This window comes from Lagopus muta, chromosome 2 (genome assembly GCF_023343835.1).
Source record: "Lagopus muta isolate bLagMut1 chromosome 2, bLagMut1 primary, whole genome shotgun sequence".
NCBI classification, from domain to species: domain Eukaryota; kingdom Metazoa; phylum Chordata; class Aves; order Galliformes; family Phasianidae; genus Lagopus; species Lagopus muta.
Genome location: NC_064434.1, coordinates 6,893,009 through 6,911,853, shown reverse-complemented (window position 1 = coordinate 6,911,853; position 18,845 = coordinate 6,893,009). Strand labels below are relative to the sequence as shown.

General features: G+C 45.5%; 1 protein-coding gene across 3 annotated transcripts; it reads right to left on the bottom strand.

Annotated features, from left to right (window-relative positions):
• Nucleotides 1-5,003: 5,003 nt before the first annotated feature.
• Nucleotides 5,004-12,477, bottom strand: LOC125690097 (WD repeat and coiled-coil-containing protein). Of its 3 annotated transcripts, none has more exons than XM_048938082.1 (6): nucleotides 12,346-12,476; nucleotides 11,843-11,956; nucleotides 11,731-11,768; nucleotides 8,500-10,397; nucleotides 6,979-7,096; nucleotides 5,004-5,625 (listed from the first exon to the last, which is right to left on the bottom strand). In XM_048938082.1, the coding sequence occupies exons 4-6, from the start codon at nucleotides 10,375-10,377 to the stop codon at nucleotides 5,354-5,356; spliced, it is 2,268 nt and encodes a 755-aa protein (XP_048794039.1). In that variant the 5' UTR covers nucleotides 10,378-10,397; nucleotides 11,731-11,768; nucleotides 11,843-11,956; nucleotides 12,346-12,476; the 3' UTR covers nucleotides 5,004-5,353. The 3 variants fall into 3 exon arrangements, with proteins under 3 accessions (XP_048794039.1, XP_048794038.1, XP_048794040.1); XM_048938083.1 differs by lacking the exon at nucleotides 11,731-11,768 and adding an exon at nucleotides 6,480-6,551 and having other exon boundaries at nucleotides 5,525-5,625; nucleotides 12,346-12,477; XM_048938081.1 differs by lacking the exon at nucleotides 11,731-11,768.
• Between the last annotated feature and the right edge of the window lie 6,368 nt (nucleotides 12,478-18,845).

Sequence of the window (18,845 nt, the reverse complement as noted above, 5' to 3'; positions counted from 1 at the left end):
TTTATTCTGTAACATTTGTGTCTGTCTGAATGGTCTCCTTTAAAAGCATTCAGAAGTCCCAGTAAAGCCTATTAATTTTAACAGGTTTTGCTTTCAGCTGTTATGAATCTGTAGCTACAAGGTAAAGATTCCACATCAGCATACTTGAACCAAAATCTTAGTCCAGTGATAAAGAGGTTGCAGAAACTCCTGGCTGATCAGAAAAACTTGAATATGGCCTAAGATACTATTGCTGGATCAGATGTGGAATTGCCTCTAAACTGTGTAGCACCACCATTTAATTTCTTGCACGGTAAGCTAGGTTGATTGACCATCAACTGTACAGTTTGATCATAAACTGGTTTTTTGTAATTATCTTTTTTTTAGTGATTTTCTTTTGTTTAGAGCTTATTGTTGGTGCCATAAAACAAATGAACTTTGTACATTTTCTTGTGAGTTTTAAATAATGTGTACTTCGTATGCATGCTCAGTACATGTGACTGGAAGAAGCAGATTCTCTTATTGACATCCATTCATACAAGAGCCAATTGAACACAAACCTTCTGCCTCTCCTGATCGTCAATAAGAAGGGCCAGGCTCCCTCCCCAGGGCTCTCATTCAAGTAATACCCAAATAAATTTTAAGAACGTGGGAGAGTGGATTAAGCTAGCTGGGGGTCTGATGGACAGAATGCCCACCTGCATACAAACTGTTCCAATAAATGGATTTATGCAAATAGAGGGAGAAAAGGACAAGAGAATTAACTGTCCCTGGGTAGTCCTCTGTAATGTGGACTATGCCCATTCCCAGGTATTTATACAAACTGGGGGAAGATCTCCTTGATCTGTGGAGATCCCAAGCCCCGTGGAGAAGGACTTGGGGGTCCTGGAGGACGAGAAGCTGGACATCAGCCCGCAGAGTGTGCTTGCAGCCCAGAAGGCCAGCTGTGTTCTGGGCTGCATTAAAAGGGGTGGCCAGCAGGGACAGGGAGGTGATTGTCCACCTCTACTTGGCCCTTGTGAGGCCCCATCTGCAGCACTGCATCCAGGCCTGGGGCCCCCAGTACAGGAAGGACATGGAGCTCTTGGAGCGGGTCCAGAGGAGGCACTGAGATGATCAGAGGGCTGGAGCACCTCTCCTGTGAGGAAAGGTTAAGGGAACTGGGCTTGTTTAGCTTGGAGAAGAGAAGGCTACAGGGAGACCCCAATGGCCTTCCAATATTTGAAAGGAGTGTATGAACAGGAAGGGGAACAGCTGTTTACGAGGGTGGATAGTGATAGGACAAGGGAGATGGTTTTAAACTGAGACAGGGGAGGTTTAGGTTGGATCTTAGGAGGAAGTTTTTCCCCCAGAGGGTGGTGAGGCACTGGAACAGGTTGCCCAAGGAGGCTGTGGATGCCCCATCCCTGCAGGCATTCAAGGCCAGGCTGGATGTGGCTCTGGGCAGCCTGGGCTGCTGGTTGGTGACCTGCACACAGCAGGGGGTTGGAACTGGATGAGCATTGTGGGCCTCTGCAACCCAGGCCAGTCTATGATTCTACAATTCCATGATTCCATGATTCCATGATTCCTTGTCCTTGCGTGATGTGAGCTCACGGCCACCCAAATCTTCTAGGCTGGCCTGGTTGCTGCTATAGTCAGTAACACAGCTTGTCACATGTCTAGTTTTATCTTCTTTGTAGTTTCTGCTCAAAAATAATGCTGAAAACTTCCAGCTGGAGCATTGCTGCTGGCAGTCGGTCACCCTACAGGTCGCAACTGAGTGTGCAGACAAGTTGCTGTTCCCTGTCACTGTGGGGGAGAGTTGCTGCTGGCAATGCCACCAGCCGTTTTGTGCTGTCCTGTCTACCCCTGGGCTTGCAGGCTGTTGCATCTTAGGGGGATTAGATCTCTTATGCTGAGTCCCCCGCTCCAATAGGTGACATTGGACATCTGTCCCTGGGCACCTCCTTAGGTTTCAGGTCACCAGGTTTTCAAGAGAGGCTCTGCAGATTTGAGAACTAATTCCTTATGTCACTTCTGTTCCTCAGCATAATCACTGCTGGAGTCAATCCCTGCTGCCTCCTCTGATTTCTACACATTCTGTATTTCAAGGAAAATCCTCAAAAGTGGACAGAGCTAAACTCTGCTTTTTTGGGTCCACAGATTGTTGCCAGATATAATTTGTTCGTCTTCTTTTCTACTTGCCTTTCTGGGACACAGAAAAAAAGCCCTAAACTAAACCAGTCATCTCCTTCATCTCTTCCAACCATCCATCTTCCTGGACGGTTGGACTGGATGATCTCGTAGGTCTTTTCCAACCTTGGTGCTTCTGTAATTCTGTGATTCAGAGGAGGAATTTCCTTGAGAGAAGTCTGAGTTCTCTAAGACCTGATATTTTTTGGCAAACTCTTTGAAAACAAGCAAAAAGAAGGCAAGGATGTTCCAAGTCTCATGCAATAGGGCACAGCCAGTAGCTCTTCTGTGTACTGTAGTCAGTCACATATCTTGTATGAATTTCATATCACTGCTTAAAAAATTGAAAAACAGCCTTGAAGAGTTACAGTAGAAGCTTTCCCTTCAGAAAGCTGCTTGCCTCATTGATGGAAAGGTCACCTGGATTCACCCAACTGACAGGTGAGTGAGTTTCTGCTTGTTGGTAATTTCTTTCTGAGATCACAAGTTCCTTGCACTGCTCTGAGTGCTTCTTTTTTCCAACTTAACTCTCTGTAAGACCGTGGTTCAGATACTAGCAAGAAAGCTGAGTAGTGTGGTTATAATAATGAGTTTCTGTTATAGGTTTAAGATATGAAATTAGATAGCTTTCACATCATTAAGCACCAAATCTGCTGCATAAACACATGCTAACTCACTGTGAGGCTTCATTTAAAAGACAGAGAAGTACATCTCAGTCCTTGAGGTGGAAGAGGAAACTTTTCTGGTTTGCACCTGACATCTCGCAGCCTTTGAAAACACAAATTGGTGAAACAGAGAGCCGAGCAGACAGCTGAGGGAGGATGACCCTGGAGCTACAGCACTCTGCAGGAAAGGTGGGTCCCTGAGTAATATCACAGGTGCTTACAGAGCAGTGTCTCTAACCGCAGCTGGAGAGCAGCTGTGCTGTTGGATGGCAGGGAAAGGTGTCTTTTCTAAATCAGAAGATTTGGGTCTTGATGAAGTTCTTCTCTGGCTTTCTCTCTTCAGTGTTGCTGCATTCTGCTACAGGTGGTGAGGACCCTGTGGGACTGACACTCGTTCAGGTTCATCTGAAGGAGGTATGCCTTGGAGTCCCACGTCCATCCCCTGCCTGTTTGACTTTGCTGGTGCCTCTGCAATCGCTTACCTTCAGCAAGGGATCAATGGGATTTCCTTCACAGCTCTGTATGATGAATTTCCTTCATCATCTCTTTTACCTAGAGGATTTTTTATACTTAGAGATTACCTTTTCACTCTAGTGTCCATTCAGGCCACCAGCTTGTCATGTTGGTAACAGCACCACGCTTACAATGGCTGACCAGTTTCTTTTCTTCTTATCCTGCCCAAATGAGCTGCTGTCCATGAGGAAGAATTTCCATTTCCAAAACAAACTCACCCTTCATCCATCATCAGAGCCATTGAGAAGAATCTGCACGTTGCCACCAGCCTCAGCTGCAGCATTTCCACCAATGCAGGCTGACTTGTCGGATTCTCTTTGCAGCTTTTAGCTCTGTTGTACCTTTAATATCATATTTTGTAGGCAGATGATTTATGACAGTGGCTAAATTTCCAAATAGGCAACATAAAAGAGACTATATTATTGCAGAGGCAGCAGCTCCAATTCCATAATCTCATCACTTGATTCCTTCTCACAGTTAAGTGTCACTGAAAGCCCGATAAACCGCTTAATGTGACCATGCTTTAATTTTACGGGTAGCAATGTTGGATTACTGTGTTTTTCTGGTGCTGCAATCCAGGCTACATAAACCTGTGCAGTTCTCTAAATGTCACTGTTTCTCACTACAAAGGCATTACAACTCCAGCCTTTAAACTGGAGGCTCTCAGGGCAGCAGGTGATGGGCATCCTCTTTTGTCACTTTAGACACAGATAGGCAATAAAAAGCTAATATTTATATATTTGTATATTGAAGGCAACTTTGTTAATATAATAGTATTTCTTCAAAGGAAACAGTGAAATTTTCAATACTAAGACAAAGAAATCAATGAAAAGAATGAAAGTATTTGCTAGGAAGTTGTAAAATGAATCAAAAGCAGCTAATGCCACTTTGCCAATGAAGATGGACTAAGTCTGGCTGCCCTGGAGGTAAGTTTTCTTTATGGCAGCCCACGTGGCGTTGTGCTTTGGATCTGTGACCACGCAGAGCTGCTGACACAGCAGTGCCTCACCTGTTGCTGAGCAGCATTCACACAGCATCAAGGCTTTCCTTTGTTCCCACTTTCTGCCCAGCAAGGAGGCTGGATCATCAAAGGGACATTCCATTCCACACAATGCCACAGTCAACAATAAAAGCTGGGGGAAAAGAATGAAGGGGGGTGAAAACATTTGGCATTACAGAGTTCCATTTCCCACGTACCCATTATGCAGAATGATGCTCTGCTTGCCCCCAAAGCTGCTGGAGATCTGCCTGCTGATGGGAAGTGCTGAATGAACTCCTTGTTCTGCTTTGCTTGCACACACAGCAATTTGCTGCTAACCTTTTAAACTGTGTCTTTCTCAACTCATGAGCCTTTCCTCAATTTTGCCCTTCTGATTTTCTGCCAGTTTGGGTCAACTGACCACCCACACCTCCACACGTGACAGTCACTTCCCCACAGTCACACTGCCAAGTAAACATGGGCACAGGAGGGACAGAAGGTCTCACCTCCATGCAGTAAGGACCTTCACATGACCCTACGTTGGCTTAACTCCCTACACCTGAACCTTACAGCACCATCTGACACCTGGGCAGAACCAGATGCATTCTGCTGCACACAGCATCTCCCTGTTTCTGAATAAGAAGGCAATATTTCAGGATTTGGCAGAAGTGAGAAAATGAAGAAAAATGCTGTGTTTTCACAGATGTCTTTATTAAGCAAGTTTACTATTATCTAAAAACACCAATACATTAAAGAGTAGAATCATAGCTTCAGCTCTGCTGCTTTAAGACCTCCTATCTTCAATCACTGATACAAATACCTGGTATACATTGCAAGAGGCATATTAAAAAACACATCTCAGAATAAAATAAAAAGGCTAAGGTTTCCAAGGACCAAATAAATAACTTACAGCATTGGTGAACAAAGATGATAGAAATCCAAAAGAGGTTTGAGACAGACCTTCATTAGAGTTTGCAGTCCTAAACTGTAAGTTCAAAAGTCTCCTATGGTAAGACAGGCACTACGAAATCACTGTCCAAAGTTACATTTTACTGCTGGGCTGCTCAGAAGGACTGCTGCCATCCAAAGCCTTGGAGGAGCAGTCTCGGAGGACTTCCAAAGAGCTGGTGATATCCAGGCTTTCAGAAGCAGCATGTCTGCACCCTTCTGTGGAACTGATGATGTCTAAAGTTTTGGAGGATCGGGCACTGTAGCCTTTCATGCTGGCATCTCTTACAACCACCTCCTGCATGGATGTAAACGTCAACGGGACGAAGCCGTCGCCGTCTGCTGTGAGAACGATCCAAGATGAACCTGTGGAGACAGAGGAGCACCCGTTTGTAAACAGCCCTCTCAGCTATGTTGAAAACCTACTTCCTCTCCAATGGAAAGTTAAATGCTTCTGTATGCTTACAGCTTTTGTAGCACTAAAAGGGATGGGAAGATGCAGGTTGTATAACCCCAGAAACAGAGGACTGATAGCAACCGTGCAGAACTCAGCTTCCTGAGCAGCTTTCCCACTCACGAGATGTGACTGTGAGAAATGCACGCTTAAATAAGTGGAAGAGGAATTCAATTCTGAATAGAATTCATGCCCATCCAGACTTGGTTTTAATTAGGTGTTCATAGGCTGCTCTACAGTGGCTGAGCTGTGCAGGCACTGTACAAAACAGCCATTTATTAAACTGTATGACAAATATAATTTTAAAAAATTAGGAACAATTCTGAGACATTCAATATAATTAATCCCAATAAACACGAGGAAGAAATACTGTGCTGTATTATGCAACCCCGTGCACCTGGCCATTTTGCTATTTGACTTCACATCATCATTACTTCCAAGTCAGAAGCACTGACTTTTACCAGTTCTTCCAGAAGCTGTCATAGCTGTATCCATTAAGTCGATGAAGTAATGAGACAGAGATGGGGGCGCAGGGGAATTCAGGGAACCACTTCCAGCTGTTCATACAGTTACATCATGGAACTCCACGGCACAAGTAAGGTCAGGAGAAGATTGCAGCTTAAAAGCATACGGCCCTTCAATCTTGGCTTCATATCTCATTTGGGAACAAAACTTGAATATCAATCCAATTCAGGAATTCAAAACTAGCGTTCTTGCTGTGCCCATTTACCTCCTAACACCAGATCAGATTCACAAACCTGCCTACCTTTCTCACTAGGTATATTGCACCCCTCTGGGCTGTGTCGCACCAGCAGTCACTGTGTGTCACTACAGGACCCTGCAGTATGACAAGCATTCAGCAAAAATAAGACAGCAGAAAGAACCTTTTAAAGATTCGTCAGTTATTGACCTGTCCCTTCTATCTGTGTATTGGAACATCAAGCATTTTAACAACTGTTTACAGAAAAGTAGGACTTGCATAGTGGTAAGTACAGCAACCTGAAGTCCTTTGGATAGCTGCAAGTGAGGAGACAGCAAACAGTGGTGAGCAGCTGCAATACAGTGCTGAGAATGTATGCAGTTGTGAGAGGTTGCATCCCAAAGGCAATCCACTTAGAGCTGACATGTATACAGGCACATCACTGTGCACGTGGGACCTTCGGGGTTATTTCTCCAGATTAGATTATGTACACTGCCACTGCCCACTGAAAATGTTACCCATGTTTCAAGTGTTTACATGACTGGATAATTATATTACAATGTACCGTGCTGCATCTCTACAAGAGAGATGTTGAAGATCTGCTGGACGACACTTAGACGGAGTTTACCCTCACAAAGAATAACAGATCGCCTTTCATCTGCATCATTTCTGGAAAGCTGCTTCTGCAAGTGCAAGAAAGACTCATTAGATACAGCAATCTATTTTTAAGCAGAAATATCAAGATAATAACCATCCAAACAGAATCACAAGTTTGTAAAGCACCAAGTTCTCTCCCCCCCCCTCCCAGATCCTTATCTTATGAACAGGTAAGAACTCCTGTCCACAAACCAGGACGAGGAACAGGCCAACAAATCAGCAGTGCTTGTCTGTCTCACCTCTGATCATCACTGCTCTAAGCCTTAGAAGCCAGCAAAGCATATCCCCCCACGGGGCAAAGCAAAGCAATTTTTAAAATGACAGAAACAAAGTGAATCCTGACTCCTCTTCCATGCCATCCATGCACACAGCCACCCATCCACGAGAGATATGTCAAGAGTGAAGCTTGGAAATGGACCAATTTTGCATATGCTAAATATTTGCAAGGTAGTATCATAGAATTGTGCATTACTGGACAGCTTTGACTGTAAGTGAGCTTTCTGCTGTCACAGATTTTCTACCTACATCAGTAAATACCATCTCTGCAGTCCTTCCATGCTGCACAACCTCATTTCTAGAGGCCATACCAAGAAGATCCCTGCTCAGCCAAGTCAGCCTTCTGCTCTGCTTGACTTCCTACATTCTGTAAATGCCTGCTCTTAGGGTGGTACCTAAAAAGTTCCCAGCACGATGCCTTCAAAACTAGATTCCCAGGGGACCCTGGTAGCTGGTTTCCTGAGCAGCCTGAGGTCTGCTCTCCCCATAAGCAGTGCCAAAGCTTTGCTGGCAGTTTTCCCCCTATCACTCGAATGCTTCATGTCACTATGGTCAAGGTGGCCACCAAAAATCACTCTTCCCATAAGACCCTCTCTGTTCACAAGCAACAAATCTAGGATGGCACCTTTCTTAGTATCCGTATTCAGTTCCTGTACCAGGAAGTTATCAGCAAGGTGATTTAGGAATCTCCTGGACCTGTGTGATATTCCCATTTAATGTCTGACAAGTTGAAGCCACCTACAGAGATAAGGATGGCTGACCTAGACATCTCTCTTCTCTTCTTACAGATTAATTAATCAGTGTCAGTGTGGGAGTCTACTACAGGCCACTCAGCCAGGAGGACACCAGCTGTGTTCATTGGGTGTCCCTTGGCCCTCACTCTGAGGCTCTCAACCACATCACTGTGATCTGCAAACCCCACAGAACCCAACCCCTCTGTTCCATAGTTACTCCCTGCCCATCCCTCCTGAGCAGCCTGTACCTACCAACTACAACACTCCTACACAGGCCTCCTCCCACCAGGCTTAACTTCACACCAATGATGTCCTGTCCTTCTTGTGTATAATCCAACAGTAGCTTTAATCCTGTGCTTTACAAAGACCATATATCCATATACAGATGCTGTCATTCAAGCTTACAGTGCTAGAGTTACCTGATAGGTGATGTTAATAAAAGGGGGTTCCTGAGAAGAAGGGTACATTGAAAGATTTCTCTTCCCCGATTTTAGCAGCTCAGTTAATTCACAGACATGATGCTGTAGTTGAGTAAAGTTACCAGACAGTTTTTCTACATTTTTTGAAAAGTAGCTTGCTTCCTTTTCACTTAATAGGTTATTTTTGTAAGAATTTGGTATTTTGGAAGCTGTCTCTATCTGTCTTTTTGGAGACGTTGGCTTGTTAGAAAATGCCAGCGATGTGGTGGACAGCGATGCAGACTGATTAAGTGCTTCAGCATTGAGAGACTCAACAGCTGGAGGAAAATTCAAGGAAACCTTTTTTTCTTTGAGGTCACTCATGTTCAACAAGCAGCTCTGTTCATAGCCAGGACTCTTAATTTCCTCAATAAGTTTTCTTCTGCTGGTGGGGGACTGGATGGCAGCGCGATCTGGTAGCAAGAGTCCACGACTAAGAGGGTGAACATCTGTAGGGACATCGTGAGGTAAGTTTGAAAGATTCAAACTCCCACTGACGGATGCACAGCTCCCATTAACTGATGCAGATGTTGAAGGAGCCGCTTCAAATATCAGCTCCTTTATCATCAACCTGATCATGTATTTGTCTGATCTTGAAGACGGAAGAAAAGCAGGATCAGTGAATTTCTGTTTCCCAACCAGTATCAGTAACAATTTATTGGTCAAGAAGCACAAACCCTTTGGTTTTTCATTTTTCTCCAGCTGAATTTGTTGAATATTTGGTAAATTGGACGAAGTCAGCGAATAGACTAAAATAATGTTACAGGTATTGGAGGCGACCGATACGGTTTGAGTTTTGAGGTCAAAAGCCATTATATCAGGAACCAGAATGCCCGGGATGCTCACTTTTTTGGTAGAGGTCACCTTTTTTTCAAAAGTCACCAAAATGAGATGTGAAGAATCTTGGCCGCTTCCCGTTAGGTAATCCTTGGGCCTCAGATGAAGCAGAGGACTGGAATCAGCACCCGGCTTGCTAGAGAGTATGTGGGTCAGATCCACGGGAGATGTAACTGCAGACATGGGCTTCTCAGCATCCAGCACCTTCTTCCCCAAGTCCATGGAATATTCTTCCTCACCACATAAGCTGGACTGCGAGGGAAAGGATTCAGTTTCAATGCTGGCTGGAACCTCAAAAGCCACACCGGCATTCAAGCCACAGATCTTGTCTAAAGGAAGCTCAGTAGCAACAGCAATTTGAAAATTCCAAGTAGCTTCTACAGCACAGATGTAGCCTCCCACGTCAAAGATTGGGCAAAAAGTACAAGCACTCAGAGTCTTCTGAGCGTCATCCCAAATATAAGAATGAAGGGCACTGCCTACGCCGACCACTAAGCGATTGCCTTCCTTGGTCCAACAAGCACAATGGATGAGACCGCTGCCTTTAATATCGGCTTTAATTCTACAGTTGTTGAGATGAACGGAGTGCAAGACCGAGGCATCCCGCGTCGTCAGCACGGCCAAGATCTCCTTCTTTGGATGCCACACGCAGCCTTGGGGGAGCACTGGAAACGGCTCACTGATGTCACAGATCTGAGAAACCAAGAGCTTATTTCTGTCTGCAGCGTTAAAGCAGAGCTGCCAAACAGTGATGTGCTTTTTGTGTTGAACAGCGAGCAGTGCTGGGGCATCAGGGGGACCTGGGCCCCAGTAGAGTCCATGGACGTGTTCAAACTGACCAACAACGCTCGAGTCACCAAATTTTGGCTCTCCGTTATGAAGATGTAAAGAAGTTAATATGACCTGTTTCCCATCAGTCCAGGCAATCCCGTGCACAGGGTGAATTGCTTGGTGTAAGGCATTAAGGCCCGTTCTCAGCAGCTTTGCCTTTCCTAGCTCCATGTCTTTTTGATACGAGACATCTAAACAAATTAAAGAATTGAAATTATTGTAGAGGACTGAGGCAAACATCTGTATGTATATTTAACTTATGACCCTCCCCGTGCTGGACTCTTCCTTTCAGTCAAGGCAATGTATACAATACTCACCTACACTTAATCCACAACCCTACTTTTTTTTTTATTATTATTATTATGTCTTCATAGTGAAATGTAATTTTAAAAGAAAGAAGTTGTGATGTCTACATAGGCCTAGGCTGCTGCACTTTCATCACAAAACCAGTCTGTTCATTCTATTTGACAGGACGCTGCTTCTCAGAATATTTCATAACAACTTCTAGCATTCCAAATTTTCAAAATATTGCCTCCTCATTCTCAGCTTCATTGACCATTTGTGATCAGATAAAGTAATCCCTTACAAGTATAACAGAGCATTAATGTATTATTTATAAATCTGATCCTGTATTAAGAGGGTAAGCAAGAAGCACTTGCCTGGTTATTCCCAAAACCTTCCTAAAAGAGCAAATGAAATTTTGAAGAAAGTTAATATCAGAGCAGATTTTTCTGAGGAAATGTACAACGAAGAATTTAGAAGAACTTAGAACACAAATGGGGACACAACCATCGACCTGAGGCATGACTGTACTGTGATAACTTGATAATGAATGACTCACTAGCTTCAACACCATCTAATGCAGTCTCATCTAGCAACACAGATCACAAAGACAATAATTCAATAATGTAAGAACGCTGCAAAATAAGTCAGTACAACTTTAAGAGAGATGCCATACAGCAGGGAGGTAATTACCCCATTAGCCACGAGCAAGTGATTTCTCCACTGGCATTTTGTGCCCAGTTCTGAGCTTCATGGTCCAATGACAATGAAAAGGTTTTGTAAGCTCCAGGACCAAAGAAACACAAAAAGTGGGTTCATTCAGTTTGGAGAAAACTGTGAGAGTAAACTTGCAAACACAAACCAGGTCATTGGTGAGAGAGCACTTATCAATTTTCTCCAAGTCCACTGTGCAAGGTAATAATCAGCTTAGTGTTAACAAAGGAGATTTAGGTCAGCTCTGAAGGAAAAATTAAAACAAAAAATGACAGCTCAGCACTGAAGCGGGTTACCTTGGAGAGAAGGTGCTCCGTGAATTCGATAATCCTGAAGAGCTACTAAGTGAATGTCTGTCAAGGACAAGTCTAAGTGGTCAAGTGGACAAGTCTGGTGGTGGGTGGATGGTTGGACTAGGTGATCTGACAAGTCTTTTCCACCCTTAATGATTCTAGGATTGTAAGTATGCTGGATGCTTCCTCACAGTAACAGAGCACTCGGAGGAGTTGGATGTACCTCATCACCCACCTGGCTGTCCTCTAAGCTCCAACCACCGGCCTCAATCACTGCAGAAACATCGAAGCATGAGTCGATCACTGTAAGCAACCTGAACGACAGCTCTCTGCACGGCAGTACTTACTTAGGGAAAGGAGGTGATAACTCCCCTCACAGGATACAGCGAGACACTGAGCTTTGTGGACATCTGGGTGCCTTCTTCTGCCACAACAGAAGCTTCACGTTCCCCACGGCAGACCTGGGAAGATAAAACCAGGCACAAGGGCCGGCGCGTTCACACAGCCCTGTGCCACAGCCCGCCCCTCAGCCCACTACACGGGCACAACCCTTGGCACGCCGATTAGGCCAGGTCTCCCCGCAGCCACCCGGCCCTCGCTTCACACCCCAGCAGCCTCCAGTCGCCCAAGATACCCGCGGGGACCGCAGCTGGGCTGCAAGGCGGGGCTGTGCAGCCTCGGCGAGAAAGAATGCCAAAACGCGCCCGCCCGCCCGCCCGCACCTCTTCGCTCCGCGCCGGGTGCCGCCCGCCCGAGCGTCCCAGCGCCCCGCCGCTCCCTGCTCGGGCCCGCCCGCACCGATCTCCCCCGCCTCCCTCAGCGGTCCGCTCGCCACGGCCGGCAGCCTCACCTGCCCGGCGGCTCAGACCGACTCCAGTGAAGCGCCACCAGCAGCGGAGCACGCTGTCCTGAGCGCCTTCTGCCCCCAGCCCGGTCCCGCCCTCCCGCGCGGCGCTCCCGCCGGCCACGCCCGGACCCCGTGACGCAGCGGGCGGCGCCTCCACGGGGAGGGGGGTCAGGACTACAGCGACCATCAGGCAGCGGGGCGGGCTGTGTGACGTCATCAGAGCTCCACCAATCCGCGGGGGGCGCGCATGGTTTCTTCCGGGCGCCCGGACCTGAAGGGGGAGTTTTGCTCCTGAGGTTCCATTTAAACTCAGTGAAGAAAGCGGCTTCGGGACCTCTGCGTTGTGAGGTGCAGCAAAACAATAAATAAATAAACAAAAGCCTCAGGCTTGAGACAGTCATTTATGAATATGAGGTTACTTTTAGCTTAGAGAATAAAGCGGTGGAGCCAGATGCCAGCTTTCCTGTGTTGCTCCATAAATTAATCCTCCATAAATTAATCCTGTGGGACTTTGAGAATTCATCTCAAAGTGAAAGTGACTTTCATTATCTTTCCATTCCTTTTTCTTTGTTAGCAGCAGACACGGTGCAGAATGCTCGCCACTGCAAAGAGAACAATCCAAAAACAGCGTGCAACTGGAAATCTGAAAAATCATCTACTTCCCATAGAAATGTTCTCACAGTCGCCGTGCACACGTATGTCCCCCATCCGCTCTCAGATGTATGTTGGTTATATGCTACGACTCTCAGGTGAGCAGAGCTGAGCCTTGCCTGAGAGACAGCATTGACAATCATTGCATTTGCTGCTCCTCTTCTAGCTCTAGGAGGGAAGCTTTAGGTTGCATGGCAGGGGGAAGTTCTTCGCAGAGAGAGTGGTGAGGTGCTGGAACAGCTGCCCAGAGAGGCTGTGGATGCCCCATCCATCCCTGGAGCTATTCAAGGCCAGGTTGGATGGAGCACTAAGCAGCCTGGGCTGGTATTAGATATGGAGGTTGGTGGCCCTGCATGTGGCAGGGGAGTTGGAACTTCTGACAAGCCATTCTCTGATTCTATGATTCTATGAAGTGTAAATGTAAGCACTGAACAGCACTGAGAATTTCTGCTCCCTCTTTCTCACCAACCCTCCCTCTGGGTTGGTGAGAAAGTGAAATTTTCCAGTTCATCTGCCTTCTCTCTATAGGACTGTATGTGCTGGAACACTCAACACTGTATTACATCAGTCATTGGCATTGGCACAGGATCACTGCAGCGCAGAGAACAAGAGAGCCTGTTGTCCTTTTGTTACAAATAAATAAGGGTGACCAAAACGTGCACCTTCTATAGCACTAATGATGTGCCCTATGACTTTGAAAGATTGAAGGTAATGCAGGAAAGAAAACTTTGGGGGACTCGTTTCAGTGCTGGGGTGGCCATATGGTGTTGTAAATCGTGCCCGGCACCCAAGGGCTGCGCTGTTCTCTCGTGCTTAAGGCAGAGCTGGGCCAGCAGGGGGCTATACCAGACAGATTGCTGCAGAGGAGCTGAATTCCTCAGTGCCGTTATACCCCTATAAAAGACCTGATTTTTTTTCTCTTCCTGTATGAATGTATCAGGTGTCAGGAGGAAAGACCACGCTGCAAAATGCCTTGGAAGATATTTTTGCATTCAAAGAATCATAGAATATCCCAATTTCAGAGGGACCCATAAGGATCATCGAATCCAGCTCCTGGCTCTACTGTCATTGCCTAGAATTATACAATAAGGCATTTTTAAAAACTTATTTTCATCGTGTGAATTTTCTCATAAATGTACACTTAAATCTTAACCAAGTTCTACAAACAAGCCACAAACATTACAAACACATGCAGTCATTTGTAAATCTGTCAAATATGGCCAGTTGTGTAATCTTTTGATTGTAATAGAATTGTCTCAGCCTATCAGATGACTGATCAGCCTGGATGGTAAGAGGGTAGTTAGTATTACTCCTAGATTGGCTATTTCTATGGCCAATAGGGTATGTCTGGTTTGTGTAACCACAGGATGGTTGTTGGTATTGTAGAACAGCATGAAAGTGACCATGGGCTGCTTGGTCAGTGGCCACTAGGCATGGCTAGTTACACAGCTGTAGTCACTGTGCTTATTAGTGGCTTTATGCAAGTAAACATCTGTTTTCTCTCTTCTATTTTCCCCCTAGATTCTTCAAGGCATTTACTGCTGACATGTATGCTGCCTCTGTTACTTCAGGGATGCAAAACCCTTAGGAGCTGTACGTGAAATAGAAAGTTGGACAGTGAAATTATGTAAAAGAAATTGTGTTTAAAAATCACAGAATCACAGAATGGCCAGGGTTGGAAGGGACCTCAAGGATCATGAATCTCCAACGCCCCTGCCACATGCAGGGCCACCAACCTCCACATTAAATGCTAAACCAGGCTGCCCAGGGCCCCATCCAACCTGGCCTTGAACACCTCCAAGGACGGGGCATCCACAACCTCTCTGGGCAGCTGTTCCAGCACCTCACCACTCTCTGGGTAAAGAACTTCCCCCTGATGTCCGACCTAAATCTCCCCTCCCTCAACTTAAAACCATTTCCCCTCGTCCTACATGTATCAACCCTTTCAAAGAGTTGATTCCCCTCCCCTCTGTAGGCTCCCTTCAGGTATTGATAGGCTGCACTGAGGTCACCCCGCAGCCTTCTTTTCTCCAGGCTGAACAAGCCCAGCTCCCTCAGCCTGTCCTCATAGGGGAGGTGCTCCAGTCATCCTAGTGGCTCTCCTCTGGACCCTCTCCAACAGCTCCCTGTCTTTTTTGTACTGCGGGCTCCACACTTGGACACAGTACTCCAGATGGGGCCTCACAAGAGCAGAGTAGAGGGGGACAATCACCTCCCTGTCCCTGCTGGCCACCCCTCTTTTGATGGATCCCGGGATACCATTTGCCCTCCGAGCCACAAGAGCACACTGTTGGCTCATATTAAGTTTTTCATCTATCAGGACCCCCAGGTTCTTCTCCACAGGGCTGAAAAAAAAAAAAGCTGAAATTGTAGACATAATTTCCTATGGTCATGCTCATTCAATGCATTATAAAGTATATATATTCTTGCATTGAGTCAGGTTTGTCCTTGAACACTGAACTGTTTCACAAAACTGCAGTTCCTGCAATGAGCAACCTCCCCTGAGACAGGGCAGGTTTAGGTTGGATCTTAGGAGGAAGTTTTTCCCCCAGTGGGTGGTGAGGCACTGGAACAGGTTGCCCAAGGAGGCTGTGGATGCCCCATCCCTGCAGGCATTCAAGGCCAGGCTGGATGTGGCTCTGGGCAGCCTGGTCTGCTGGTTGGTGACCTGCACACAGCAGGGGGTTGGAACTGGATGAGCACTGTGGGCCTTTGCAACCCAGGCCATTCTATGATTCTATGAAGTAGAATGGATTTGTGTTCTCATAACTTACCTTGCAGCATCATTTTGGCATCTGCTTGTCAAGTTAGTTTGAAACACAATTTTAATAAAAATGTAGGACAGTCTGGGAAAGAATTATGAATACCTGTTAAAGAATGGCAGGGAAAGAAAATGAAATGGATGCAACGAAGAGACATGCTGTAGTATCATTATTTATGCGCTCCATAGAGTCTTCCTCTGCTTTTATTGAATATTTCCTCACACAAGGAACATAATATTGCAAGGGAACTGAATAATTTGAAGATACTTGCTGTTAACTTCATAAATATAACATTTTATGAGGTCTGCTTAATCCGGGCAATGGACATCTCTGAATAAGCGAGAAGATCTCATCATTATTTCTTAATGGAAAGCTCAGTGAGGCACTGCTGTGTAATTTAGACCCTTAAACTAGATGTGGTAAAAGCCTAAGATCAGTAATTAAAATGTACATGCATTTTAACTGCTTTTTGCTATTACAGTAAAGATGCTTTGGGTTTCTTCTTACTTTTGGGAAGCGATTAGTAATAAAGATAATAAAAGATGAGCAATTTTGCAGAAAATGACTAAGACCTGGATGAATATCATGCTGTTACAAGAAGGCAGACATCGCTGTGGGATGTGTGAACGGGATCATTGTGTGCACTGAGTGTATGTGAGTAACTTTGGCGGCGTGAAGCCAGAAGGGCTCACTGTATTTGCAGGCAAAATTGAATGTTTCCCTCTGTAGTGAAAGGACTTGGAGGGAGTTCCATGTGGCTCCAGTCTTTAGAAGAACAGTGAGGATCAGCGAAAGTTTGGGGAGATTAAGACAGGGACAAAGTGAGACGGAATTGCTGCCTTTCTCTGCAGCAGTAGCTACCAGTCGTGTCTCTGCAGCAGCTTCTGCTCCACATCCCCATCCCTGTCCAGCCAAAAGGCAAAGCACGTAAACAGTGAATAGTCAAAAGCTCTGCTTTAGGACAGAAGGAATGGAGTAGGAAACCTTCCATCCACTGTCATGTGGCTTTGTGTGCAAGCGCTCAGAAGGAAGCTGTGTCTCCTGACTAGGCTCAGTTTGTTGTGTCCCGTCATAACATGTAAAACTAAAACAACGGGCTATAAAAAGTGAGAGAGCCTTTTGATGAGAAACATTCTGTTTCATAACTGATTTGGTGAAAACTATTATTTCTACATAATGATTTTTAATATGACAGCATTCCTTTGGAATAATCTTTCCAAGGGTATTTGTAGACAGACTTTTTCAGAACCAGCAATATATTTGCTTAAGTCAGGCGTGTCACTGATCTGTGAAAGCACTGTTTTCATCTCTGCTGTGTTGTAGATTAATCCTGCTTTTCAGGCACCCTCTCACCCTCTCTTGCAGTTTTCTTTTATGTTGATTACAGGTCCAAGCCTTTTGAGATAACGGTGTATCAGTGCAGATCAGCATGGATCTATTTTGTGTCCATAACTGTGTATCTGTGCTGCTTTTGTCCCTTGTCTGCTAGGATAGCATGGTGCCTGCTGACAAGTGGGAGGAATCCTTGCCAAAGGACAGAGGTTGTCGAGTCCTAATGGTTTTAACTGGCAGGTCTGTGCAAATGTCACCTCCTGTGCAGGAACTCTTCCTGTGCCAGTGCTGGGCTTCGGCACCGCGTGCCTCCAGACATCTGATCACACCTGGTCGTTGACACACTCTTGTCAAATAACAGTGGAGGAAAGGTAAAGTTCAAGGACAGCACTGGCTCACTGCAGACAGAGGCTGAGCTGCAGCAAGCACTCTGGAAACTCAGCTGAGAGGTACCCAAATGCCATTAGTGGGGAGCTGGCAGCCCTCTGTTAGATAACAGCACCAGCAGGGACCTGCTGAGCCTCCGCAAAGTGTGTTTGCATTTAACAGAGATGGTGAAACTGCCTCAATCTGGCAGAATGCTGAAGCAATTGTATTCACTAATTAACATATCTAAACATATATAATAGGTAATGCTAATGCGTAAGTTCATTTCTGCTGTGTGGGACAATGGGAAATAAGTTCGTAACTTCAAGTGAGATACTGAATAACTTCTGGGATTCACTCACCTGACTTCATGTGCTTTAAAGTTAGGTCACATGAGCCTTAAGGATTGAGCTGTTTCGTTTTAGCAATCTAGGACTGTATGGTGGGGGTTTTTTAAGATCAAATTAGTAAAACTGTCTATTAAATGTTATTTAGGAATAGGGAGTACTGTGTTGGGATTGAGAGGACTTCTGGTCTACACCTTAAAGAATCAGAGAATCAGAGAATCAGAGAATCATTGCAGTTGGAAAAGGCCTCTGAGATCCCGAAATCCAACCCCAGCCCAGCCCACCATGGCCACGTCCCTCAGTGCCACATCCCCACAGTTCTGGAGCTGTGACCCCACCACCTCCCTGGGCAGCTGTGCCACTGCAGCACTGCTCTTTATGAGAAGAAATGTTTCCTAATGCCCAACCTGAACCTGCCCCAATTTAAGGCCACCTCCTCTTGTCCTAAGGAATACTGGTCTGATGCTTGCAGTTTCATGTTAAGACAGGGTATACGTTCATTGTCCAAGCTGGGAAAACAGATAAAAATCACAAATAGGGAAAAGGAAGTTAGGCTTGATTTATGCTGTCTAACCGACTGGAAGTGTGCTAAAAGGAAATTCATAACTGAGATTTTTAGCATGAGTACAGAGTAATATTCTGGAGCTTCATTCAAGGGTACCCAGGTCTTTAGTAATAGCAGAGTAAGAAGGGGAACCAAATGGTTGAGGGTCATGCAGGGTTTCACTTCATACACCTGCAGTAAATGCTGACTTTTCAGTTGTTATGAAGAATGCCAAGGAAATATTTCACTGTGCAAAGTCAGCACCACAGGTTGGCCAACAGCCATGCAACTGACTTTCATTTTGTCGCATGACATTTTTCTATTGTTTATCATTGTTTTCACTATACTGTTTTCAAAATCAAAAGAGGGGGGAAAAAACCTCAGCCACCTGTCATACAACACTCCTGCACTTAGCAGCTCCCTCAAGGAGGCGGCAACAGAAGGAACCAGGAAGACTGAAACAGATGCCACATGTTTAACAGCAAAGTTATGGAGAGCGTA

Excerpts from the sequence above, each read along its gene's own strand:
- LOC125690097 (XM_048938082.1), bottom strand. The coding sequence starts at position 10,377 with ATGGAGCTAGGAAAGGCAAAGCTGCTGAGAACGGGCCTTAATGCCTTA. Across the intron at positions 7,097-8,499 it reads TTATTAACATCACCTATCAG|AAGCAGCTTTCCAGAAATGA; the intron begins GTAACTCTAGCA and ends TTGCACTTGCAG. Across the intron at positions 5,626-6,978 it reads TCTTGTAGAGATGCAGCACG|GTTCATCTTGGATCGTTCTC; the intron begins GTACATTGTAAT and ends CTGTCTCCACAG.